The 27493-nt window shown below is 46.6% G+C and overlaps 2 protein-coding genes and 3 non-coding genes across 5 annotated transcripts in view; 4 read left to right on the top strand and 1 right to left on the bottom strand.

Annotated features, from left to right (window-relative positions):
• LOC137363434 (histone H2A-like) overlaps positions 1 to 7428 on the bottom strand; it is a 67450-nt gene extending 60022 nt beyond the window's left edge. Inside the window, exons 1-2 of the mRNA XM_068027262.1 lie at positions 7060 to 7428; positions 6090 to 6143 (exon numbers count right to left, since the gene is read on the bottom strand). Of these exons, the coding sequence (XP_067883363.1) occupies positions 6090 to 6143; positions 7060 to 7428 (423 nt within the window). The remainder of the gene's footprint in view (positions 1 to 6089; positions 6144 to 7059) is intronic.
• trnal-uag (transfer RNA leucine (anticodon UAG)) lies at positions 3688 to 3770 on the top strand. The gene has a single exon. It is a non-coding gene; the product is annotated as a tRNA-Leu (tRNA).
• Positions 7429 to 7498: 70 nt separating the features above from the next.
• On the top strand, positions 7499 to 7581 carry trnal-uag (transfer RNA leucine (anticodon UAG)). The gene has a single exon. It is a non-coding gene; the product is annotated as a tRNA-Leu (tRNA).
• A 7289-nt stretch (positions 7582 to 14870) lies between these two features.
• LOC137363433 (histone H2A-like) overlaps positions 14871 to 27493 on the top strand; it is a 44003-nt gene continuing 31380 nt past the window's right edge. The window contains exons 1-2 of the mRNA XM_068027261.1: positions 14871 to 15239; positions 17097 to 17231. Coding sequence (XP_067883362.1) covers positions 14871 to 15239; positions 17097 to 17231 — 504 coding nt within the window. The remainder of the gene's footprint in view (positions 15240 to 17096; positions 17232 to 27493) is intronic.
• trnar-ucu (transfer RNA arginine (anticodon UCU)) lies at positions 25712 to 25802 on the top strand. The gene is given in 2 exon segments: positions 25712 to 25748; positions 25767 to 25802. It is a non-coding gene; the product is annotated as a tRNA-Arg (tRNA).

Raw genomic sequence — 27493 nt, 5'->3', positions numbered from 1 at the left:
CGGAATTTCCCCACCCGTTCATTCCTCACTTCAGGGGAATGGGACCCGACCAGATCGCGGAACTCAGATTATGTTAATGTTCTGCTCTTGATATCTTAATATTATCTTGCGTTTGAGACACTTTGAATCAGGTTCACGGACAAATTCTTCCATCATCCCTTCTCCCACATTCTCTCTCTCTCATTCATTCTTTATTCCTCACAATCCAGAAAGGGTTAGGAATCAGAGCTCACCCCCAAACCCTCTGCACACAGACCTCTGTCTGTTACCCTGTTTGATCCAAGAGACCAGTCAATAAATTACACTCTTTATAAACACAGAAAGCTGCCTCAGAGTGTTGGACAGAGATAAATACACTGAAGTCTTTTGAAAAAAGTTCATCTTCCGGGTTGTTACTGAGCCCACAGAGCAGGGCGGGCCCAGGCTCCAGCCCCAGCCCCAGCCTGTGCTCTGTTAGCTGATGCCACCTGGTGTGACCATGAGCCACACGGAGCAGGAAAGGGCCTGGTTGTATTCATGGCCTGTGTTGTGTTAACTGATCCCACTCAGTGTGGTAGGATCCACACAGAACAGAATGGGCCCAGGCTCCTTCCTCAGCCTGAGGGATGATAGTTCTTCTCACACGTTGTTGTACAGAGCCCCACACAGAACAGGGAAATCTCAGGCTCCATCCCCGGCCTGTGGTATTTTACTTCATCGCACCTGGTATGGTACGGAGTCCCCAGAGCAGGAAAGATCCAACTTCCATCTCCGGCCTGTGCTGAATTAGCTGATCTGACCTGGTTGGCACTAAACCGCAATCAGGGAAGGATGGGCCGAGGCTCCATGGTCTGTGGTGTGTTAGTTATTCTCATTTGGTGAGGTACTGAGCACCATATAGAGCAGGATGGGCCTGTGCTAAGTGAGCTGATCTCACCTTGTGTGGTCCTGAGACCCACACACAAAGCAGGACAGGCCTAGGCCTCATCCCCGGCCTGTGTTCAATTAGCAGATCTCAGCCAAATGATTTTGATAAGGTTCCACACAAGAGGCTTCTCTATCAGATTAAAGTCCCTGGTATCAGTGGTAATATATTGATCTGGATTGGGAACTGACTGGCAGGACGTAGGCAGAAAGTAGTTACAGATGGATCTGGATCTGTTTGGAGACCAGTCACCAATGGTATCTCACAGGGATCGGTGTTGGGACTGTTGCTCTTTACTATTTTTATTAATGATCTGGATGTAGGTGTAGGGGGCACCATCTGTAAATTTACAGATGATTTGAAGATCTGTGCGAGTGTTCAGACTGTAGACGATACTCGACTGTTTCAGGCTGATCTTAATGTGTTGGGAGATTGGGTTCATGACTGGTAAATGATGTTTAATTTGGGTAAGTGCAGTGTTATTCATGTGGACAGGGCGAATGCTCAACATTCATACACCCTTCAGGGAAAAACATTAAAGTAGGTGGAAAAAAGAAAATAATTTTGAGCAGAGATCTGGATGTTCTGGTGCACAGATCTCTAAAGGTACAGCAACAATGCTGTGAAGTGATAGCTGGAGCAAATAAGGGGTTGGGCTGCATTCAGAGGACAATTGAGTATAAGATGAGGCATATTCTTTCATGGGATGTGAGCGACACTGACAAGTCCAGAATTTGTTACCCATCCCTAATTGTCCTTGACAAGATGGTGGTGAGCTACCTTCTTGAATTGCTGCACTCCATGTGGTGTAGGTACACCCACAGTGCTGTTAGGAAGAGAGATCCAGAATTTTGACCCAGCATCAGTGCATGAACAGCGATATATTTGCAGATCAGATGGTGTGTGACTTGGAGGGGAGCTTGCACATGGTGGTGTTTCCATGCATCTGCAGCCCTTGTCCTTCAAGGTGGTGGAGGTCTTCGGTTTGGAAGGTGCTGTCTGCGGAGCCTTGGTGAGTTGCAGCAGTGCATCTGGTAGATGGTACACACTACTGCCACTGTGTGTCAGTGATGAAGGGAGTGAATGTTTAAGGTGGTGAATGGGGTGACAATCATGGTGGCTGCTTTGTCCTGAACAGTGTCGAGTTTCTAGAGTATGGTTGGTGCTGCACTCATCCTGGTTTGTGCCTTGTCGATGGTTGACAAGTTTTGGAGAGTCAAAAATCACAAAGTTATTGCAGTGCAGAAGGAGGCCATTCGGCCCATTGTGTCTGCATAGAATCATAGAACATAGAAAGTTTACAGCACAGGCAGGCCAAAAAACGAGCCGCCCAGCTGAATCCCATTGTCCAGCATTTGGACCGTAGCCCTGCAGGTTCAGGTACTTGAGGTGCACATCCAGACTCCTTTTAAATGAGTTGAGGGTTTCTGCCTCAGCTACCCTTACAGGCAGTGAGTTCCAGACTCCCACAGCCCTCTGGGTGAAAAAACCTTTCCTCATCTCCCCTCTAATTATTCAACACATCACTTTAAATCTATGCCCCCTGGTCACTGACCTCCCTACTAAGGTAAATAGACCCTTCCCATCCATTGTATCCAGACCCCTCACAATTTTGTACATTTCAATCAAATCTCCCCTCAGCCTCTTCTATTCCAAGGAGAAAAACCCCAGTCTATCCAATCTTTCCTCATCGCTGCATTTTTCCAGTCCTGGCAACATCCTCGTAAATCTCCTCTGTAACCTCTCTAGTGCAATTACATCCTTTCTGGAATGAGGTGACCAGAACTGCACACAGATCTCAAGTTGTGGCCTAACTAATGATTGATACAGTTCCAGCATAACCTCCCTGCTCTTATATTCTATACATCGGCTAATAAAGGAAAGGATTCCATAAGCCTTCTCAACCAACTTATCAACCTGTCCTGCTACTTTCAGGGATTTGTGGACATTCACTTCAAGGTCCCTCACTTCCTCTACACCTCTCAGCATTCACCCATTAATTGTGTCTTCCTTTGCTGTGTTTGACCTCACCAAAGGCATCACCTCACACTTCTCCAAGTTGAGTTCCATTTGCCACTTCTCTGCCCACCTGACCAGTCCATTTCTCCTGCTCTCCTAATGAGCATTTCACCTCGTGCCTTGAGCTGAGTTACTCATCACAGAATTCCCACTATCTGATTTACTCTTGTAGCCAGAGTATGTATTTGAATGGTCCAGTTAAGCTTTCGTCAATGGTTACCCCCAGGATGTTGATAGTGGGGGGATTCAGCGATGGTAATGCTGTTGAACGTCAAAGGGAGATGGTTACATTCTCTCTTGTTGGAGATGGTCATTGCCTGGTACTTATGTGGTGTGAATGTTACTTGCCACTTAGCAGCCAAAGTCTGAATGTTGTCCAGGTCTTGCTGCTTCTGGACACGGACTCCTTCAGTATCTGAGATGTCCCGAATTTGTCCTTTTATGAAACCTTGGTCAGGACTCACTTGGAATATTGTATCCAGTCTTGGTCTCCTCACATGATGGGTGACATTGAGGCTTTGGAAAGGGTACAGAGGAGAGACATTCGACGAATTCCCAGTATAAGACATCTTGGTTATCAAGTTAGACTAAAAGAGTTGGGACCCTACACCTTAGAGAAACCTTGACTGAGGGGTGATCCGATTGAGGTTCATAAATAATGAAGGGTCCAATTCAGCATGGGAGAGGAGTCATAACTTTACATTGCAAAAGGCCAGATGGCACCCGGATCACATTAAATTTCATTTTCAGTGGAGGTTTAATGTTCCAGGATGGCCGAGTGGTTAAGGCGTTGGACTTAGGTTTCAATAGACATGTGTCTGCCTGGGTTCAAACTCCACTCCTGGTATCTGTGCTAACAAAATGTTACTTATTCTTTCCCTGACTTTTGCCTTGCACCATCATCTCTTCTGTCATTTAATCACTCTTGCCTTCCAACTGATCACAGCTTCCTATTATTTGATCTGCCCCAGCACCGTTCCTTGGCTCTTCGCTTGCTTATAAACTGGTAAATCTTTAACTTAATCTCCTCTGTACCCTGACAATGACCTTCTCATCCTTCCTGGATTGTGGTTCCTCACAGGATCCGCTGCCTCTCCGACTCCCCTCCAGGTAACTGAAGGCCCTGATCCTTGGTCTCGCTTTATACGCTAGCTGGTAGTTGATTCCTTGCAGGTCTGCCACCGCTCAGGAGAAGCTCAAGACCCAGATCAAGCAAAGCATCAAGAGGAATGTGAACAAAGGCTCCCTGGTGCAGAGCAAGGGACAGGGCGCCTCCGGCTCCTTCAAAATCAGCAAGAAGGAAAACCCAGGGAAAGGTGGGAAAGAAGGTGAAGAAACCAGCAGCCAAGAAATCTTTAGTGAAGAAACCAGCAGACAAGAAATCTTAAGTGAAGAAACCAGCAGACAAGAAATCTTTAGTGAAGAAACCAGCAGACAAGAAAGTGACAACAAAGAAAGTAACAGCCAAGAAAACGAGCAGCAAGGCGGCGGCAACGCCAAATAAGGCGGTGAAGAAAGCAGTGCTTCAGAAAAAGTCTCCTGCGAAGAAGGTCAAAAAAGGCAAGAGTGCGGCGGGCGGAAAGGCGCTGAAGAAAGTGCAGACATGGAAGAGCAAGGTCAAGCCGAAAGCAGCGAAGTCTCAGAAAGCAGGGTCTGGAAAGAAGTGAAAGCGCGGGAAACTTGTAAACATCTGAACACAAAGGCTCTTCTCAGAGCCACCCACATCTCTCAGGAAAGAGCTGATCCCCTGATCAAATGATCCCTGTCACGGCCCCGCCTGCAGATTCCACATGGAAATGATTTGGAGTAAATCCAGGATCCCTGGTGACTCCCCTCCACCCAGCCCTTTCCCCACTCTCTGTAATAAAACAGAGGGATATCCGGCCCTCACTCTAACTGGGGATGTGTTCGGTGCAGTCTCAGTTCACAAATTCAGAGGGAGAGTCTGTAAGACAGTAACACTGGCGGAGAAACCCCACCTCACAACTCAAACCCCAATTCAGCTGGAGTCGGGTGACAACAGGAGCTGGGATAGGCTGTGATCGGGAATGTTAGGAATGGATTTGTTCAGGGAGGAATTTACCTGGAATCTCCGAATATAATAGTTCCTTATTTCCCCAGATGACACATTCTGCAGTGAGAGTGAAAAGTCTCTTCACTGCTTCACATTTACGAATTGTTTGGTTCGAGATGAATAATGAGTCAGAGAGTAATGACAGGATCTGAAGCTTCTCTCACACCAGCCCTTGAATGACTCGGTGTGAAGTGTCCAATGTGTGAAGCTACTGCCAGGGTTTGTCAATCTGAACAGTTTCAGCTCAGTTACTGGGGGCCTGGAATCCCCACAGTTTGACTCTGTCTCTGATTGGTCACCCGCTTCTCAATCCAATTCTTAACCAATAGGAGAATCACATATAAGTAAATAGAAGTTCTCATTGGCTTAGATTTTCCAATTGGAAAAAGCCCGGCAATTCCAGAGCAGGAAGGAATTGAAGTGATGGAAAATTTCAATTTTCAGGCAACAATTTTAAAACCTCTCATTTTATGTTCTGTTTCACTGTATTTACCGTCACAAAATCCTGACGCGATTTTAGGAATCGTTTTCATTTGTCAATCTGTTAACTGTAAGCGGCGGGAGGAAGGTCCGGTTCAGCAATTTAAAACGGGACAAATATCAGCTTCCTCTCTGTAAAAGGAACAAATTAGCGACTAACCGCTTCTCACAGGCTTCTCGGGGACTGACAGAAACGAGCGGTTTCTGATCCTTTCTCCTGAAAGAGGCGGATAATGCTGCAGGGAGCAATGAACTGCCCTTCACTTTCTGGCTGCTAATACATCCCTGACTTTAAACAGTTCAAACAGCGACTGATGCTTCTGCCGGAAAATGAGCAGATTCACCAGAATTATCCCGGTCCATCATGGCCAAAGACATCCAGCTGGCACGCCGCATCCGCGGGGAACGCACCTAAAACCCAGCTTCAGTAACAAGTGTAACAAGGGCTCTTTTCAGAGCCACCAAATCAGCAAAGGAAAGAGCTGCCATCTCTGTTCATCATCAAACCCATTAGATTGGAGGGGCGGTCACATGGTTTCTGTTTTGTCACATCACTTTCCCGAAAGGCCTGTAGGACTGAGAGCTGATCTGGAATTTAGAAAGCAGCAATACCGGAGACTCATTGCTGCTCAGCACAATCTCAACCCTGCTCCTGGGATCCGTCAGCTGGCATTTGGGGAAAAGAAATGGATCCCAGTTTTATTTGGAAGGCATTAATGGAGCCGGGTCCGTTCACAGGAGGGTTATTTACAAACATTACCCAATGAGTTCACTAATATTTGAATCCATTGGAGATCAGTACACAGGATATGTAAGTTAGCTCGGTCACTCTGACTGAAACCGCCAGTTCCCCGGGGCTGCAGACCCTGACACTGCGGGGAGAGAATCCCCGACCCTATCCCGCCGCCGGGGGAAACAGACAGCTCTGTGTCCGGAGAATAGGGAGGGCCGGGGGGAAGGCACATATTAAAGCGCTGCAATGGACTCAGCTCCTGTGTCTGCACAACTCTCACTGATTCCGTCCTCTGGGAACAGTGCGGTCTAAACAGATCAGGTTAGGAGAGAAACACACAGCCCGAGAATGGCCTCTTCCTTCCTGCATTTACTCTGTTCCGGGAGCAGATTCTCATTGAGAAGCGGCGCTCAGATCACCGGAGAGAAAAAAAAAACACAATTCAAACTGTCCAAATGAAAAACAGAGAATTAACCCGGACACTTCCATTATAAAATTAATTCATCAGCTCCGAACCAGTTCCCGTTAATGTACCGGGATAATCTCGGGAATTATCAAATCGAAGGCAGCGGGATTTATTAAATTGTTGATTCTGACACCCTGTAGTTCACTTCTTCACTTAACGAGAGGGGGAGATGTGTGAGCAGAGAAACAGAGCGAAATCCAGAGAGGGAACTGAAAACACACCTGGACAGATGTGAAACAGGTCAATCCACTGTTCCAATAACTCCATCTCTGATTCCCTCCTGACAGTAACCAGCCCTTTCACAGAGACTGTGGGTGGCTCTGAAAAGAGCCTTTGGTTTATTAGATGACATTTTGGCCGCTTTACTTTTTCTGGGAGCTCTGAGCGCTGGTTTTCTTGGGCAGCAGCACGGCCTGGATATTCGGCAGCACCCCGCCCTGAGCGATGGTCTCCCCTCCCAGCAGCTTGTTGAGCTCCTCGTCGTTGCGGACGGCCAGCTGCAGGTGTCTGGAGATGATGCGGTTCTTCTTGTTGTCCCGGGCCGCGTTGCCGGCCAGCTCGAGGATTTCAGCGATCAGATACTCGAGCACAGCAGCCAGAAAGACCGGGGCTCCGGCACCCACACGCTCAGCATAGTTACCCTTTCTCAGGAGCCTGTGAACACGGCCCACCGGGAACTGCAGTCCAGCCCGGGAGGAGCGAGACTTGGCCTTGGCCCGAGCTTTCCCGCCAGTCTTTCCTCTTCCAGACATTTCCACAATCTCACAAATACTTTCACAAAGAATTAATAATTTCCTTAGCATTGATAGTATATCGCCGGCAGTCAGGATGGTCGAGCGGTCTAAGGCGCTGCGTTTAGGTCGCACTCTCCGTTAGAGGCGTGGGTTCGAATCCCACTTCTGACAAATTGTGTTTAGACTGAACTGGAGGCGTTTGGGAGCAGCGGTGAAGAGCAAAGAGAAAGCAGAAAAGAACATGGGCAAACAAAATAACAATGGACCCAAAGATGTTGCATCAAAACATGAGAGCAAGAGGCAACTAAGGAAACAGCAGGGCACATAAAAGATCAAAAATGTCACCTTTGTATCGGGGTGGAAGATGTTGCCAATATCCTGAATGAATGCTTTACTGTTTTCCCGAATGAGAGGGTGATGCAGATATTGTTATTAAGGAGGAGGAGTGTGAAGTATTGGACGTGATAACTCAAGGAGAGAGGAAGTCGTAATGGGATGAGCAGCGTTGAATGTGGATAAATCATCAGGACCAGTTGAAATGTACCCCAGGCTGTTGAAAGAAGCCAGGGAAGAAATAGTGGAAGGTCTGACCATCATTTTCCAATCCCTCACTGGATACAGGTGTGGTGCCAGAGGATTGGAGGTCTTGTAACGTTGCAATAAAAGCAAAATACCACGCAGATCAAGCATGGCTGATCCGTTCGAGTAGGGAAACAGGGCTGAATTCCCTGAACCAGTGCTACAGCTTTCAGAATAGAAGGAGCCTATACACACCTGATGGGTTCCACTTAAACAAAAGAGCTGCAGGTGTTGACGGTCCGAACAGATAAAATGTGGAGGAGTGTTTGAAGCAGATGCTGTGTGGTTACTGTAGTTGTACTATGGAGTTATTTCAAGGAGGTGATTCTGAATGTAATGGATCAACGTGGACCCATCCAAGGCAAAGGTTCTAAACTTCCCTGTGGTCCAGCCTGGTTGAATGGAACTGAAGCAAACAAATCATCCAGAAGTGGAAAAGAAATATAAGGCCATGAAAGCACAGAATTCAGATGGATGCAATACCAGATGGTATGGCAAGAGTGTAAAACAGCAACAGACTGGTGAATAAAACTTTCCCATTGAATGAGACAAGAGAAAAGAAGGGTAATAATAGTGTCAGGTGAGTTGTGACACGATTCACATTCCACCTTGATCTGAATAGGTCTGTTGAAGGGAGTGATTGAGAAGAATAGAGGGGAACTGAAAAGAAAGGAGAAATAAACAAAAGGTCTTTTGATTTTAGAATGCTTGTTTTTGGAAATGACAGACTGTAAAGTGTGTGTGTCAGAAGATATAGAGCGAAGTTGGGTATGACAAGATCACAGGAAAGTTGTGCCCTGAGACAAGGTGTGTGTTGACAGGAAAGCTGCTTTCTTTTGCACAATATGTATTTTATTCATATGATTTGTGCAATTACATTGCAAAGCAGTTCAAATTTAATATTACATAAGGTACAATACAGATCAGTTTCCTTCAATAATGTACATGATGTATCTCACTATCCCTGCCTGCACAGGTTATATTTACAGTATTTACATTACACATCAAACATTCTCTGGTGCAAACAGCCCGAGGGGTTTTACACGGGTTCCAGCCCCTCACTGTACTATGGCCTACTAGGGCCTTTGACTGCAGCCTTTCCCCATTGAGTCTCCATGGTGGCTTCCCCAAGCTTTAATGCCGTCCCACAGCACATAGTCTTGGACGTCGCAATGTGCCAGTCTGCAACACTCGGTCATGGACAGCTCTTTGCACTGGAATACCTGTCCCACGGCCGGGCTCGTTCTCAATAGAAATCATTTCAAATGAACATTTCCTAAATCCGTGCTTTCTCTCTCGCAAAAAAGAGAACAGGATGTCTGGCAGATTCAGTGTGAGACAATAACACTGCCGGGTAAAGGCCGCTTTCCAACTCCAATCTTAACACAGGAGATTCCCCAAACAGCTGCAGTAAGGTGCTGTAAACTGCTGGAAGCGGATGTGTGTGGAAATGGTGATGTTACTGAGGAGGTTTCTTGTTATAGAATGGACTGTGTTTAGGTGGGAATATTACTGAGTGTTAATTGCATCGGGACCATATTTAAAAGCTCCGGCTTTCTGGAAAGCCTTGACTATGAAGGCCGAGTCTGGAAGGGTTTGTGTGGAGAGCTGGCTTTCGGTTCTACTGTTAATAAAGGGTTTGAAATTGGCAGCCCAGAGGAAACTGGAGGTGGAGCTGAAAGATGAGGGGCCGTTCTCTCTCTGTCTGTCACTCTGGGTGTCTCCTCCATCTAGCTCTCTGTTTAATCTTCACTCTTGTCTCCTCCCCTCCCTGCTCTCACTCTGCCTTTCTCAGCCAGGTCTGGGTGGCCTCTATAAAAAGGAGCCTGACAGAATAAGTCTTTTTTATTGTGCACTGATTTGAGGCAAGAATCAACATGTCTGCCAGTAAACAAGAGTATGCTGCAGGCTGGCAGCATGTTAGAATCCATGAGGAAAGGCATCATCACCCTCATCGACAAGCGGAAGGGGGAGAGGACAGAAATCAGAAATTGGTGGCCCAATTTCTGTTTAATGCTGACTACAAGATTCTGTCAAAAGACATAGCCAGTCGATTCAAGTCTGCTCTGGAGTTGGTGATTCACCCTGATCAGACCCATACTATACCAGGCAGGACAATCTCTGATAGCTTTGCGCTACTCAGGGATATGATCACCTATGTACGGGACAGGAGGGTGGACACCTGCCTCATCAGCCTGGACCAGGAGAAGGCTTTTGACAGGATATCGCACACTTACATGATGGATGTGCATTCCAAAATGGGGTTTGCATAGGGAATCTGCAATTGGATAAAACGACTCTACACAAACATCAGTAGTGTAGTCTCAATCAATGGGTGGGAATCAGAAAGTTTCCCGATCCAATCTGGAGTCAGACAGGGCTGTCCTCTCTCCCCTGTCTTGTTTGTTTGCAGTATTGAACCCTTTGCTGAGTCTATTAGGAAGAATGCAAGCATCAGAGGGGTGACAATCCCAGGCAGAGGAGGCACTCAGGTTAATACCTCCCTGTACATGGATGACGTCGCCGTTTTATGCTCGGATCCACTGTCTGTGCGCAGACTGATAAGCATCTGCGACCAGCTCGAACTGGCCTTGGGAGCCAATGTTAAACACGGCAAGAGCGAGGCCATGTTTAGTTTAGTTTAGAGAAACAGCACTGAAACAGGCCCTTCGGCCCACCGAGTCTGTGCCGACCATCAACGACCCATTTATACTAATCCTACACTAATCCCATATTCCTACCACATCCCCACCTGTCCCTATATTTCCCTACCACCTACCAATAGTAGGGGCAATTTATAATGGCCAATTTACCTATCAACCTGCAAGTCTTTTGGCTTGTGGGAGGAAACCGGAGCACCCGGAGGAAACCCACGCAGACACAGGGAGAACTTGCAAACTCCACACAGGCAGTACCCAGAATTGAACCTGGGTCGCTGGAGCTGTGAGGCTGCGGTGCTAACCACTGCGCCACTCTGCCGCCCTGTTCTTTGGGAACTCGGCTGACCGATCCTTTGTCCCCTTCACCGTTAGGTCAGACTACCTGAAGGTGCTGGGGATATGGTTTGGAAGGGTTGAGAAGTGCACCAAAACCTGGAAGGAGCGAGTAGCCAGGGTACAACATAAGCTGAGCATGTGGGAGCAGCGATCGCTCTCCATTATGGGTAAGAACCTGGTCATCAGGTGCGAGGCGCTCACATTGCTGTACGTGGTGCAGGTCTGGCCCATACCGCATTCCTGCGCTGTGGCGATCACCTGAGCCATTTCCCGCTTCATCTGGGAATCCAAAATGGTCCGAGTCCGGAGGGACACGATGTTCAAACCTCTGGATAAGGGCGGGAAGAATGTACCGAACGTCGCCCTCATCCTTATGGCTACCTTTGTGTGCGGCTGCATCAAGCTGTGTGTAGATCCCCAGTTTGCGAACTTCAAGTGTCACTACGTGCTGTGGTTCTATCTGTCCCCGGTGTTGCAAAGGATGGGCCTGGTCATATTGCCGCGGAATGCTCCATCCAATTGGACTGTGCCGTACTGCCTATCCTTCATGGAAAAGTTTCTGTGGAAAAACACCTTTGACCACCAATCCATCAGGCAGTGGTCTGCACGGAATATCCTCAAGGCCCTACGGGAAAAGGAGATGGTGGATCCAGTCGGATGGTCCCCTGAGCAGAAGTCCAAAGTCATTTGGCAGAATGCCTCATCACCAGAACTTTCAAACATGCCCCAAGATGTAGCCTGGCTGATGATGAGAAGAGCCCTCCCTGTCAGATCCTTCCTGCACACCCGAAGTCTCACCCCATCCACACGCGGCCCTCGAGGTGGCTGTGGTGGAAAAGAGACGTTGCCCACCTCTTTCTGGAATGTGTCTTTGCAAAGCAGGTGTGGAAGAGATGCAGTGGTTTTTGTCGAGGTTCATCCCAAGCAGCTCTGTAGCACAGGAGTCTGTGCTCTATGGGCTGTTCCCAGGGACGCACACCGAGATAAACATCAACTGTTGCTGGAGGACTATCAATTCGTTGAAAGACGCTCTTTGGTCTGCCCGAAACTTGCTGGTCTTCCAGCGCAAAGAGTTGTCCATGACCGAATGTTGCAGACTGACACATTCCAAGGTCCAGGACTACGTGCTGAGGGACGCACTAAAACTTGGGGCAGCTGCAGCAAAGGCTCAATGTGGAAAGACCACTGTGTAAGGGCCCCTCACCAAGCTGAACTGAGGGGCTGGATCCATGGGAAACCACTCGAACTGTAGCCAGAAAATATTTGTTTGCTGTAAAATGTACATGGCATGACAATGAAATGGAAGGGTTGTGAGGCAACTCACTCCTGTGTTGAAGGAAACTGATCTCCTTTGCACTCTTTGTATTGTTTGACTTGGTGCTTTTTGGAACTGTTTTGCAATGTATTTTTTTTTTACAGATTTTTATGAATAAAGCATATTTTGGAAATTAATAAAAGAAAGTCTGGCAGAGGGAAAGGAGGGAAAGGACTGGGCAAAGGCGGAGCAAAGCTGCACCGCAAAGTGCCTCGTGATAATATCCAGGGCATCACCAAACCAGCAATCCGCCACCTGGCTCGCCGTGGCGGGGTCAAGCGGATCTCGGGTTTGATCTATGAGGAGACTCGCGGGGTGTTGAAGGTTTTCCTGGAGAATGTGATCAGGGATGCGGTCACCTACACTGAACATGCCAAGCGCAAGACGGTCACTGCCATGGATGTGGTGTACGCTCTGAAACGGCAGGGCCGCACTCTCTACGGATTCAGCGGCTGAACAACTCGACCCTTTCCAGCAAACACAGCAAAGGCTCTTCCAAGAGCCACCCACCGCCTCACAGAGAGAGCAGTGACCTGGAAACGGGAGCTGGGATAGGCTGTTTAGAACTGTCTGGAATAAATCTGTGCTGTGTTCGAGATACAAAACTGGAATCCCCAAATTTGACATTTCATTTGCAGCAAGGATGTGCAGTGGATTTGATTTTCTAAACGGGCTGTGTAAACAGTGCCCAAGACTCTACAGTTAGTTATTTCCCCCGTCCACACATGCCCTCAGTGAAAAGCCACATCACTCCTCCAGAATCACTCATTGTTTTCATAGAATTTCAAAATGATTTCGATGCAATGAGGGAATCCGGGAGTTTTGCAGCAGCCGTTGAATTGGTCACTGGAACCAGACCCACTTGTGATGTTATTTCCCCCGAGACGGTGTTTCCTGCACTGAAACTGACAGGGTTTGTGAAACTGATCAGTTTCAGCTCAATCATTCAGGGACCTGGAATTCCCGCAGTTTGAGCCCGCGCTATCGAGAGCCCACTAAAATAAAAGCAAAATACTGCGGATGCTGGAAATCTGAAACAAAAACAAGAAATGCCGGATTCACTCAGCAGGTCTGGCAGCATCTGTGGAAAGAGAAGCAGAGTTAACGTTTCGGGTCAGTTCCGAAGAAGGGTCACTGACCCGAAACGTTAACTCTGCTTCTCTATCCAGAGCCCACTTCTGATTGGTCACCCTCTTCCCATTCGCATGTCTTAACCAATTGCCGAGCCTCGAATTAGAAAATACAGCAAATCATTGGCTTCAATTGTCGTCCTGGCAGAAAGGTTGAATTCAAAAAAGCCGCCAATTTCAGTGTTGGGCAGAATCGAATTACTCAACGAATCTCAATAACGAATTGGCAGCACATTTTATACTTTCCCCGATTTTCCTTTCCATCGATTGGGGTGCTAATTCACTCAGGTGCGTTTCCGAATACTAACTGTCATCCTCAGATCCATTTAACATTTCAGTAATCCTATTAAATACAAAAGGAATTTTATGATTGAATTTCCATTGGAAGATAGTGAATTAGCACCCCGATCGATGGAAAGGAAAATCGGGCAGAGGATAAAATGTGCTGCCAATTCGTTATTGTAATTTGTTTGTATATAACTGACGAGGGCTGACTTCACCCGAACGCAGCTACTAGCTCCCACCCCACTGACCGCTCTCCCCCCTCTGCAACTCGCTTTCTCCCCCTCCTCCCTTCTGGCGAAATTCCGCACTCTGGCTGTACCCTCTCCGCACCCCCACCCCCCACCCTGTCCCAGCCCAGCCCACAGCTGCTAGCTCTGGCCATGACACTCGCACCCACATTTCTTCATCAGGCGCCACCTGTAGAAGCAGGAGGGCCTCAAGGGGTGACGGGGCGACGTAGGAGTGAGTGGCTGAGAGGAGGGAAGCGGCGCGGCCTGGAGCGAGTGGCCAGAGAGTGGGGTGGTGCGAAGCGAGGAACAACTGGCCAGGGGAGTGGGGGGGTGGGGGAGCAGCGAGGTCTGGAGCGAGCGGCTGAGGGGGGAATCGTCGAGGCCTGGAGTGAGTTGCCGAGGGGGGAGAGCTGCAGCTTCAAAATCTCCCATTCAGCCACTTCCTCTAGCCAAGTGGTGGGGGGATGGGGTGGCTAGATACCCAATGACGCTCTATCACGCATGCACGAAGATGGATTTGTTGCGGAAATGTGATGACGTTGGCGCTGCAAAATGACATCATCCCGTGCACGCGCCGCTCAATCCTGGTAAGATGTCAAAAATCACTGTGATTTTTTGGTCTTTTCAGTGCACTCCTCTTTCTTTAGTTGCCTCTTACTCCAATGTATTGAAGAAACATCTTTGGGTCCATTTTCATTTTCCTTGTCAATATTCTTCCATGTTCTCCCTTCGCCGCTGCTCCCAAATTCCTCCAGTTCAGTCAAAACACAACTTGGCAGAAGTGGGATTTGAACACACGCCTCCAGAAAACACTACGACCTGAACACAGCCCCTTAGACCACTCGGCCATCCTCACTGCTTCACGCTTATAACAAAAGCTGAGAAATTATCCATTCTTTGTGAAAGTATTTGTGAGATTGTGGAAATGTCTGGAAGAGGAAAGACCGGCAGGAAAGCTCGGTCCAAGGCCAAGTCTCGCTCCTCCCGGGCTGGACTGCAGTTCCTGGTGGGCCATGATCACAGGCTCCTGAGAAAGGGTAACTATGCTGAGCGTGTGGTTGCCGGAGCCCCGGTCGATCTGGCTGCTGTGCTCGAAGATCTGACCGCTGAAATCCTCGAGCTGGCCGGTAACGTGGCCCGGGACAACAAGAAGAGCCGCATCATCCCCAGACACCTGCAGCTGGCCGTCCGCAACAACGAGGAGCTCATCAAGATGCTGGGAGGGGTGACCATCGCTCAGGGCGGGGTGCTGCCTAATATCCAGGCCTTGCTGCTGCCCAAGAAAACCAGCGCTCAGAGCTCCCAGAAAAAGGAAAGCGTCCGAAATGACATCTAATAAACCAAAGGCTCTTTTCAGAGCCACCCACAGTCTCTGTGAAAGGACTGGTTTCTGTCAGGAGGGAATCAGAGATGGAATTATTGTAACAGTGGATTGACCTGTTGCACATCTGTCCAGCTGTGTTTTTTAATTTGCTCTGTTTTTCTGCTCACACATCTCCCCCTCTAGTTAAGTGAAGAACTGAACTACAGGATGTAGAATCAACAATTCCCAGGAGCGGGGGGTGAGATTGTGCTGAGCAGCAATGAGCCTCCAGTAATGCTGCTTTCTAAATTCCAGATCAGCTCTCAGTCCGACAGGCCTTTCGTATTTTAAATATCACAACAGAGCTGAGCGGGGGTGAGCGCAGCCTCAGCTGCACCGAGTCTCAGGGGCTCTCAGGACCCCAATCAGAGCCGCCAGGCCTGGCAGGCGTGCAGCAAGGACCCAGGGGAGAGAGGGTGCACCATTAAAGTGATGGTGCAGCACCTCCCCCATCCTCGCCGCCACTTCCCGGTTTCTTCTCCCGTTTATCTCAACATTAAGAAGACGCTTTTGCTCTGGACTACACTGGTTATAAAGTAAGACCCAACATTGTCTCTGAAAGTGATGAATAGCAGCAACAACAGCAGAATCCAACCCCTGCAGTTACATGTGAACTTGCTGATGTTGCAGCAGATTGAATGACTGAGTGAATCCCTTCCCACACACATGGCAGGGGAACGGCCTCTCCCCAGAGTGAGTGTGTTGGTGTTTCAGCAGATCATTACTGCTTTTCAAGCTCTTCTCACAGTCAGGACATTGAAAAGGTCTCTGATCAGTGTGAACAAGTTGATGTTCAGTGAGGTTGGATGACTGAGTGAACCCCTTCCCACACACGGAGCAGGTGAATGATCTCTCCCCAGTGTGAACTCACTGGTGTTTCAGCAGGTTGACTCTGGCTGGGTTCAGTTCGACACTCATTGGTTCCTCTCTCTCTCCTCCCCTGAAGGTGCTGATTCTGACTGTATGTACGTGCTCTCTCCCCCTCCGACCCTCCCTGTCCAATGTAGTATCTCCCAGTTTTGGTGATGTGCTCTCCATGACCTGTCTCCATTTCTCCTTCTTATACAGACTTGCCCTGACTGTCACTATTTCATAGAATCATACAGCACAGAAGGAGGCCAATCGGTCTTTTGTGCCTGTGCTGAATCTGTGAAAAAAATGATGCAATTAGTCCAACCCCCTGCCTATTTCCCCATAGTCCTGGAGAAATTCACTTTTATATATTTGTCCAATTCCTTTATGAAAGTTACAATTGAATCTGTTTCCAGCACCCTGTCAGACAATTCATTCCAAATCCGAATCAGTTACTGGGTAAAAAGATCTCTCCTCACCTCCCCTTGACATTTTTGGCCAACAATCCCAGCTTCACCACCCTGTCCAGAGAACTGAAACCCCTCATCTCTGGTATCATTCTCGTAAATCTCCTCCGAACTGTCTCAAAAGCTTTGATGTCCTTTCTGAAACCTGGTGCCCAGAACTGGACACATTACTGCAGCTGAGATCGAGCCAGCGACGCCCACATCCCACGAACGGATAAAAAAACGCTCCCTGCCAAATCCCCAATTCTTATCCATTTACAGACGCTCCTTGCCCAGTCCCCAAATCTTATTCATTTAGACACGCTCCCTGCCCAATCCCCAATTCCTATCCATTTACAGACGCTCTCTGACCAGTTGACCTTGCTGGCGGGCAGCTTCGGGACGCCTCACAGGGAAAAGCTTCACCGCCACCCGCAGGGACACAAACGGGATTGTTCCATCCTATTGTGGCCTTGACGCCCTGCTCCAGCTGTGTGCACCCGCTACGGGCGCGGTCTCCCTGCACTTTGTGAATATTCCGCGACAGCTGCAGATGGAGGTCAGCCACTACCGCGCCTGCTCCTTATCAGAGTCAAGGCAAATTCTGGAGCGCAGAGCATTCTGGGTACCACAACTGTCATTAATGCCAATCTCTGACATGATAATCAGGTTTTATTTCCTACATTTCATTTCCTGGTATGTTAGTGCGTGTTTTCTTTTGTCCCTGTCAGTGCCTGGGAGGAGAGAGTCAGCTTCACTTTGTAGCCGTGAATTTCTGGTGTGAGAATGTGGGTTTTTACTCTGTATGTTTCAGTTTTTGGTTTGTGACTGTTTCTGCTATTGCTATGTGAGTTAACTTTGTGGAAAGAGATGCAGTGGTTTTTGTCGATGTTCATCCCAAGCAGCTCTGTAGCACAGGAGTCTGTGCTCTCCGGGCTATTCCCAGGGACGCACACCGAGACAAACATCAACTGCTGTTGGAGGACTATCAATTCGGTGAAAGACGCCCTTTGGTCTGCCCGAAACTTGCTGGTCTTCCAGCGAAAAGAGTTGTCCACCACCGAATGTTGCAGACTGGCACATTCCAAGGTCCAGGACTACGTGCTGAGGGACGCACTAAAGCTTGGGGCAGCCGCAGCAAAGGCTCAATGGAGAAAGACCACAGTGTAAGGTCCCCCCACCAAGCTGAACTGAGGGGCTGGATCCATGGGAAACCCCTCGAACTGTATCGGAGAAATATTGTGTGCTGTAAATGTAAAAATGTATATGGCATGACAATGAAATGGAAGGGTTGTGAGGCAACTCATGATTGTACAGAAGGTAACTGATCACCTTTGCACTGTTTGTATTCTTTGACTTGATGCTGTTTTAAACTGTTTGGGAATGTAATTTTTACAGATTTGTATGAATAAAGTATATTTTGGAAATTAAAAAAAATGTGAGTTTCACCACATATCTGTCAGCAACTTTATGTGAACATCAGCTTTTGTCCAGATCTATCAGTTTCTGATATAGAGTCATAGAGTTATACAGCACAGAAACAGGCCCTTCAGCCCATTGTGTCTGTGCTGGCCATCAAGCACCTAACTATTCTAATCCCATTTTCCAGTATTTGGCCCGTAGCCTTGTATGCTATAGCATTTCAAGTGCTCATCTAAATACTTCTTAAATGTTGTGAGTGTTCCGGCCTCTACCACCTCTTCAGGGAGTGCGTTCCAGATTCCAACCACCCTCTGGGTAAAATGTTTTTCCTCAAATCCCATCTCAACCTCCTGCCCCTTACCTTAAATCTATGCCACCTGTTTATTGACCCCTCCGCTAAGGTAAAATGTTTCTTCCTATCTAACCCATCAATGCCCCTCATAATTTTGTAAACCTCAATCTTATCTCCCCTCAGCCTTCTCTGCTCTAAGGAAAACAACCCTAGCCTTTTCAGTCTCTCTTCATAGCTGAAATGCTCCAGCCCAGGCAACATCCTGGTGACTCTCTTCTGCACCCTCTCCAGTGCAATCACATCCTTCCTATAGTGTGGTGCCCAGAACAGTACACAGTACTCCAGCTGTGGCCTAACTAGCATTTTATACAGCTCCGTCATAACCTCCCTGCTCTTATATTCTCTGCCTCGGACGATCTATATTGGCCTGTAATCTCAGGCTTTCCTCCTCACTATTTACGACACCACCAATTTTCATGTCATGTGTGAGAAAGGGTTTGATTCTATCCTTATCAGAATCCGTTACATGCATGTGTTTTTAATCTGCACCCCCTCTGTTTTATTCTCTGTACTTGTCAGACTCTTGTAGGTGAGTCTGTGTTTTGCTCTTTATCTCTCAGTCTTCGAAGTATGAGCCTGGGTTTGTACCTAATTTTCTTTGTACCTTACAGTATGGATATGGAAGAGAGGTTTTTACACATTAGCTGCCAAATCCTGATAAGCAATTTTTGGGTTTCACACAGTATCTGTCAGTTTCTTGTCTAGGACTGTTGGTTTTACTCTGTCCCTGGCATTTGCTGGTTTGTTAGTGTGGGGTTTACACTGTACCTGTCAGTTTCTCAGATGTGAGTGCTGGTTTCACTTTGTATAGAATCATAGATCACAGAATACTTACAGCACAAAAGGAGGTTTCAGCTCATCGTGCTTGTGCTGCCTCTCTGCACAAGCAACTCAGCTCATGCCGCATCCTCATGTATTCCATGAAAACCTGATTTTTTTTTCCCTTCAGATAATTATCATATATCCTTTTGAAAGCTATGGTTGAATCTTCCTCCGTCACACTCTCAGGCAGTACATATCAGATCTTAACCATTTGCTGCATAAAAAAGGTTTTTCCTCATGTTGCCTTTGGTTCTTTTCCCATTCACCTTAAATCGGTGTCCTCTGCTTACTCAGCCATGAGTAATATTTCCCATTGCTTTCTCAGCACTGATGAATTGTGAAGCGGGAGACCGCCAGAAGTCCCACTGAGCCGCACTGACTCCCAGCTGAAAAAGAAATGAGATAAAGTTCAATCTTTCACAGCGAGATGCTGCAGAGAGTTGAGTCCCGAATGAAAGAGAGCGTTTCTCATACTGTTGTTGAATTTCATTTCAAACACTCCTTGTACTCTCTGTTAATGAGGCCTAAAAAATGGAAAAACTAAATGGCGTTCAAACTCACAACCCTGAGATTAAAAGTCCCATGATCGACAGACTGAACTGAATATGTCACTTCTACCATACCTCTGTTTGGATGGAGGCAACTGTATGCTCCAATGCAAGGGCAGCTTTCAAATCCTCCCATGGGTCCACACGTCAGACTAAGTTCCATGTTGTAAACTCAAGCAAAGGAAATCTGCTCACTTCCAAAACTATCAGCAAATTGAAGCTGATTACGATCAACATCATCAGAGGTCAGAACTACCTGGTGAAAGAAGACACCCTGAAGAAGAATCCACAATTATTCAAAGGCATCGACAAAGTGAAAAACAAGAAAATCGATGAGTCAATCCAAGCTAAACAGAAACACTGAAGAATTCCATTCCAGACCAGAATACAATTAGAGGCATTTTTTGTATTCAAAGCTGGGCATTAGTATTTAATAGTTGATAGAAAATTTTGAATATATTTGAATTTCTTTATTCATTTGGCACTGCTGAACATGAAGTAGTCTTAAATCATTTAATTTTTTTTTTGTAAAATCTGACTTACCAGATTAAAATATTAGATCAAGGGAGAAATTTCATAGATTACTGGACCAGTAATCCAGAGGCATGGACTCAAGATCCAGTGACAGCCAGGACGTCAAGGCGGTAAACACTCCGCACTAGTCTGCAGTGAGCGATTCCATCGAAGGTAGAGCACAATCTCTTTAATATAAGAATGTATATTTTATACCAATTAATCACTCAAGACCTTCCTGGTCTCTGCATCTCAGCTGCTCTCTGGATAAACTTGCAGAAAGTATTTCAACCTGTAAAGCAGGAGTCTAGGGAATGTATAATGATATTTTCTAGCCTTCGGGCAATATTTTAATTAATACAGTGTGGGACAACCTGTCTGGGCACAACTCCATGACTTTCTCTTTCACTAGTGACCTAACAATCACTAACTTCTATGGTAACAATCTTCAGCTCATCACCTCCGGTACGTAGCTCTAATCTTAATGTACATTTAAACAACCTTTCAAGTCCAGTTACAGTTTTTGTTGCTTACCTGCACAAGCTTAAAAAGTGAAAAACGGAAGCAAGTTTAACTGAACATTCTGGTGGTCAGTTCGGGCACGGGAAAAAAATGAAAGGACTCGGACCAGGTCGGATGTGGTGCTGTCAGGCTTGAGTCGGGTTTCATTTGCTGACCCGAGCAGGCCTTTAGTTACTGTTGCAACCTTATATTCCCACTTGACAATCTGTATATTTTGTTCATTTCAATTTTGTCGACAAGCTCTTTGAATCCAGTTCCCCGGTCCTCAAGCAGGCTCAGTTTGGAAATCGATTCCGCTTTCTGGAAGGCTGAAAGCAATCGATGACCTTAAACTAAAAATGGCAACAGAGAAGGGCTCGTCTGGGATTTGAACCCAGGACCTCTCACATATTAGTCACTTATATACCCAAAGCGAGAATCATACCCCTAAAGCAACAAGCCACCATTGGCATGGTTTTTATTCGCTCCTGTGGAATTTCACTGGCACCCACAGCCGATCGTGCATTTTTTTCAGATCAAAGCAATATCCTACAAAGCTGAAATAAAAACAGAAAGTGCTGGAAATACTCAGCACCTCTGACAGCATCTGTGCAGAGAGAAACAGAGTTAACATTTCAGGGTTTTCACCTTTTGTTTGAGCCATCTTTTCAGACTGCTTCTGTCCACCCAATCTCACTTTTTACTCCATCCACATTCTAAGGGTGGTGCAGTGGTGTGCACTGTAGCTTCACAACTTCAATGACCACGATTCAGTTCTGTATACTGCCTGTGTGGAGTTTGCAAGTTGTTTATGTGGGCTTCCACAAGGTACTCTGGTTTCCTCCCACAACGAAAGACTTGTGGGTTGATAGATAAACTGACTGTTGTAAATTGGCCCCAGGGTAGGTGATAGGAGAAATGTGGGGATGTGGTAGGGAATTCTGGGTTAACATAGGATTAGTATAAATGGGTGGTTGATGGTCAGTGCAGACTCAGTGGGCCAAAGGGCCTATATCAGTGCTGTCAATCTCTATAACCATTCTCTAAGCAAATGCATTTTTCATGAATTCCTCATTTCTTTTATTAACGACAATTTTATATTTCCGGCCCTTGCTTCATACGATACCACAAGTGGAATCATGTTTCCATCAACCCGATCAAACCCCTTCACTATTTCCTCATATTGCAATGTGTCTTTAACCCTGACAGACTGTGGAGTTTCTGCTGCTTGATTGCAGTTCTTGCTTCCCGCCAGTAGATGTCACCTCACTCCAATATAGTGAAGTTTACAAATCTGAGAGAGACACAACAGGAAATAATTGTTCACATTATAGTGAATGTGTGGGATTTAGAAATACTAGGAGTGGAGATGAGTTATTATTGAATTTGTCAAACCAAACATATGTTATAATGTTGTGTTAAATCTGTCACTCTGTTGTCTTGATTCTGAGAGTGACATGGACTCATCGAGTCATTGGGTCATTTGTGGTATGGAAGGAGGCCATTTGCCCCATCGAGTACAGGCCAGCTCTCCATGGAGCGATCTAGTCAGTCCCACTCGTCTGCTCGATCCCCCTAGCCCTGTAAATTTATTTCCTTCAAATTCCCATCGAAATTCCTTTTGTAACCAACGATTGTCTCCACTTCCTCCACCCTCGGGGGCAGCGAGTTACAGATCATTACCAATCACTGTGTAAAAAAGTTCTTCTGCACATTCCCCCTGCATCTCTTGTCCAAAACCTTCAATCTGAATCCCCTAGTCCTTGTACCAATATTAATGGGAACAATTTTTCTTTGCCAACTTATCTAAAACTGTCATAGCCTTCGACACCTCTATCCATTCTCCCCTCAATCTCCTTTGATACAGGCAGAAAAAAACCCTGTTTTTCTAACCTAACCTTGAAACTAAAACCCTCCATCCCTGGAACTATTCTGGTAAATATCCTCTGCATCCTCTCAAGAATCCGCACATCCTTTCTAAAGATTGGTGAGCAGATCTGAATGCAACACTCCAATTGGGGCCTAACCAGAGTTCAGCATAACAACCCTGCTTATGTACTCAATGTCTCTATTTATAAAGCCCAAGATCCCACATGCTTTGCTAACCACTCTCGCAATATGTCTTGCCAACTTCAAAGAATGATGGACATGTACTCCAGGTCCCTCTATTCCAGCACACTCTTCAGAACTGTAGCATTGAGTATATATTGCCTCTCCCTATTCCTTCTGCTAAAATGCATCACCTCACACTTGTCACTATTAAATTCCATCTGCCACCTGTCTGCCCATCCTACTAGCCGATAACTATCCTGTTTCAGGCAGTTCATATCATCTTCACTGTTTGCCACTCCTCCACGTTTGGTGTCATCGGCATATTTTGAGATTCTACTCGATATTCCAAGATCCAAGTCATTAATCTGTAGCAAAAAAAAGCAATGGTTCTAGCACTGACCCTTGGGGAACACCACTGTCGACTATCGTCCGGTCTGACCAAGAACCATTTCATATGACTCGCTGTTTTCTGTCCTTAAACCAATTTACTATCCAAATGGACACTGACCCTCCTAATCCATGAACCTCAATTTTGTTAACCACCCTTTTATGTGGTACTTTATAAAATGCTTTTGTAAAATCCATATAAACAACATCCACTGCATTCCCTTCATCAACTTTCTCAGATAGTTTATCAAAAAATGCAGTTAGATTCATCAAGCATGAACTTCCATTTATAAATCCATGCCCACTCTCCTTCATTAACTCAAACCTCTCCAAATGACTTGATTTTTTCCCTGACCTTTTGGTCTTGTGCTTATAGCAAGCTCACCACAGAGCATGTATTTGGCAATGTGACTGTCATTCATTTGGCCCAGTCAACAGAGCCGCCTCTGACTCAAGAGGGCAAACATGCTGTGGATCCCTGCACGCTGGTGTACTTCCTCATTCGGCACTCTGTCCTGCCAGGACATGTCCAATATCCATCTGAGGCAGTGGAGGTGGAAGCTGTTCAGCTGCTTTTCTTGGCTTGTATAAGTTGTTGATGATTCTCTACTATAAAGGAGGGTGCTGAGAACACAAGCCTGGGACACGTGGAGCTTTGTACTTACGGTCAGTTTGCTGTCGGTTCACACCCGTCTTCTCAACTTTGACATGACAGCTGCAGCATTGACAATCCTGGTGCTGATTTCAGCATCAAGGGACAGATTGCTGGTGATTGTTGATCCAAGGGATGTGAAGCTGTTGACAACCTCCAAAGTGATGTTGTCAATGTTGATGGAAAGTGGGGTCTCTACGTCCAAGTCTCTACGTCCAAGTGGAGTCTTGCCAAAAGATGAACAGCTTGTCGTCAGCTCTGATATACAGGTGAACACCCCCATCTGAGTCACTGAAAGTGTACAATAGCAGCATGGAGAAGAATATACCAATTATAAATGATGTGATAACTAGACAGTTAGAAAATAATGATATGATTGGGCAGAGTCAACATAGATTTATGAAAAGGAAAACAGGTTTGAAAAAACCCGTTGAGTTTTTTGAGGATGTTACCTGTAGAACAGATAAAGGAGAACCAGTGGATGCTTTGGTAATGTCCCACACAGGAGGTGAGTAAACAGAATTAGAGCACATAGGATTGGAGATAATATACTGGTTTGGATTGAGAATTGGTTAACAGACCGAAAACAGAGAGCAGGAATAACGGGTCCTCCTCAGGATGGCAGGCTGTTACTATTGGGGTACTGCAAGGATCAGTGTTGGAGCCACAGCTGTTAACAACCTATATAAATGATTTGGATGTAGGGATTAAATGTAATATTTCCAAGTTTGCAGATGACACAAAGCTAGGTGAAGTGTGAGCTGTGAGAAGGATGCAGAGAGGCTTCCAGGGAACCTGGAGAGGCTAAGTGAATGGGAATGAACATGGCAGATGGAATATAATGTGAGTAAGTGTGAAGTTCTCCACTTTGGTGGAATAAACAGAAAGACAGAGTATTTCTTAAATGGTGAGAGGTTGGGAAGTGTTGATGTCCAAAGAGACCTGGGTGTCCTTGTTCATGAGACACTAAAAGCTCTTGTGCAGGTGCAGCAATCAATTAGGAAGGCAAATGGTATGTTGGCCTTCACACGAGGGGTCATGAGTACAGGAGTAAAGATGTCTTGTTGCAATTGTATAGAGCCTTGGTGAAACCGCGCTGGAGTATTGTGTATAGTTTGGTCTCCTCATCTAAGGAAGGATATAATTGCCATAGAGGGAGTGAAACAGAGTGTCACCAGACTAATCCCTGGGATGGTGGGATTGTCTTATGAGGAAACTGGGCTTGTGTTCCTTAAAGTTTCGAAGAATGAGAGGTGATCTCATTGAAACTGATAAAATTCTTATAGGGCGTGACAGTGTGGATGTAGACAGGATGTTTGCCCTGGTTGGTGAGTCTAAAATCAGGGGACCAAGTCTCAGAATAAGGAGTAGGCCATTTAAAACTGAGATCGAGTTGAATTTCTACACTCAGACGGTGGTGAATCATTGGAATTCTCTACCCCAGAGAGCTGTGGCAGTTCAATCATTGAGCATGTTGAAGAGAGAAATTGTTAGAAATCTTGATACTTATGACATCAAGGGATATGGGGAGAGCACGGGAAAGGGGCGTTGAGGTAGATGATCAGTCATGATCGAATTGAATGGCAGAAAAGGCTCGACGGGCTGAATGGCCAACTCCTATGTTCCTCTGTTCCTAAGAGAGTTGGCGCCAGCACGCAGCCTTGCCTTACCCCACTGCTGATCTTGAAAGTGTCTGATGTTGCTCCATTGTAACTGATGGAACTGTGCATGTTCTCGTGGAAAGAAGAGATGATGCCCAAGAGTTCAGGAGGGCAGCCGAGTTTCCATCGCAGTTTGAAGAGTCCGTCTCTGCTGACAAGATCAAAGGCCTTGGTGATGTTTACCAGACCATGTGCGGCTCTGTGGCGCAATGGATAGCGTGTTGGACTTCTAAATAATGATAAAGAAGGCATTCAAAGGTTGTGGGTTCAAATCCCACCAGAGTCAGATTTTGGACCAGAGACAGAAGAGCACGACGGAACAGAGAGTTAACAAGTGTGTCAAAAGCACCGACTCAGAGACAGAGTGAGAGAGAGAGAGGAGCAGAGCTGGGGTAAAAAAATCAAAAAGTGACATGACAATGGAGAGTGAGAGCAGGGAAACAGAGAGCCGCTGGGGTGAGTTGACAGGATTTGGTTCTTGCTTCGGTGCAGTGGAAGGAGCTGTTTGGTGAGGATCTGTTGCGATGTGACATCACAGGCAAGCAGGCAGTTGATTGGTTTGGAAAAAGCTGCATGTTTGATGAGTATCTGGTAAGTGATTAAGGTCCATTTTAGTCCTAATGTTTAAAATAGTAAACAAACTAGTGGTAAGCTTAATAAAATATACAACAAAATAAACAATTGAATAAAATAATTAAGTAGTGAATTGAAACACGTTAAGGATGACAGGACAGGTGATGTGTCACAGCTGCAGCATGTGGGAGCGCCTGGATGCCAGTGTGATCCAGGGCAAACACGTCTGCAGTAAGTGTTTAGTTTCTGCGGCAAAACACCTTTGACCACCGGTCCATCAGGCAGTGGTCTGCACGGAATGTCCTCAAGGGCCTACGGGAAAAGGAGATGGTGGATCCTGTCGGATGGTTCCCCGAGCAGACCGTCAAAGTCATTTGGCGGAATGCCTCATCACCAGAACTTTCAAACAAGCACCAAGACGTAGCTTGGCTGGTCGTGAGACGGGCCCTTCCCGTCAGATCCTTCCTGCACACCCGAAGTCTCGCCCCCTCCGCACAGTGCCCCCGCATTGGCTGTGGTGGGGAAGAGACGGTCGCCCACCTCCTCCTGGAATGTGTCTTTGCAAAGCAGGTGTGGAAAGAGATGCAGTGGTTTTTGTCGAGGTTCATCCCAAGCAGCTCTGTAACACAGGAGTCTGTGCTCTACGGGCTGTTCCCAGGGACGCACACCGAGACAAACATCAACTGCTGCTGGAGGACTATCAATTCGGTGAAAGACGCCCTTTGGTCTGCCCGAAACTTGCTGGTCTTCCAGCGCAAAGTGTTGTCCACCACCGAATGTTGCAGACTGGCACATTCCAAGGTCCAGGACTACGTGCTGAGGGACGCACTAAAGCTTGGAGCAGCCGCAGCAAAGGCTCAATGGGGAAAGACCACAGTGTAAGGTCCCCCCACCAAGCTGAACTGAGGGGCTGGATCCATGGGAAATCCCTCGAACTGCATCGTTGATATTTTCTTTTGCTGTAAATGTAAAACTGTAATTGGCATGACAATAGTGAAATGGAAGGGTTGTGAAGAAACTCATGATAGGAGAGAAGGAAACTGATCTCCCTTGCAATGTTTGTATTCTTTGGTGCTGTTTGAAACTGTTTGGCAATGTAATTTTTGCAGATTTTTATGAATAAAGTATATTTTGAAAATTAAAAAAAAGTGTTTGCGGCTCAAAGAGTGAGAAAAAAGGAATGTCGTGGTAGTAGGGGACAGTATAGTAAGGTGGATTAACACTGTTCTCTGCAGCAAAGAGCAAGAGTCCAGACGGCTGTGTTGCCTGCCGGTGCCAGGATTCAGGACGTCTGCTCAGTGCTGGAGCGAAACATACAATGGGAGGGGGAGGATCTAGTTGTCGTGGTCCATGTCGGTACCAACGACATAGGCAGGACAAGGATAGAGGTTCTGCATAGTCAGT

Source organism: Heterodontus francisci, unplaced genomic scaffold, assembly GCF_036365525.1.
Source record: "Heterodontus francisci isolate sHetFra1 unplaced genomic scaffold, sHetFra1.hap1 HAP1_SCAFFOLD_61, whole genome shotgun sequence".
Lineage (NCBI taxonomy): Eukaryota > Metazoa > Chordata > Chondrichthyes > Heterodontiformes > Heterodontidae > Heterodontus > Heterodontus francisci.
This window is presented reverse-complemented; position numbering and strand designations above follow the sequence as displayed.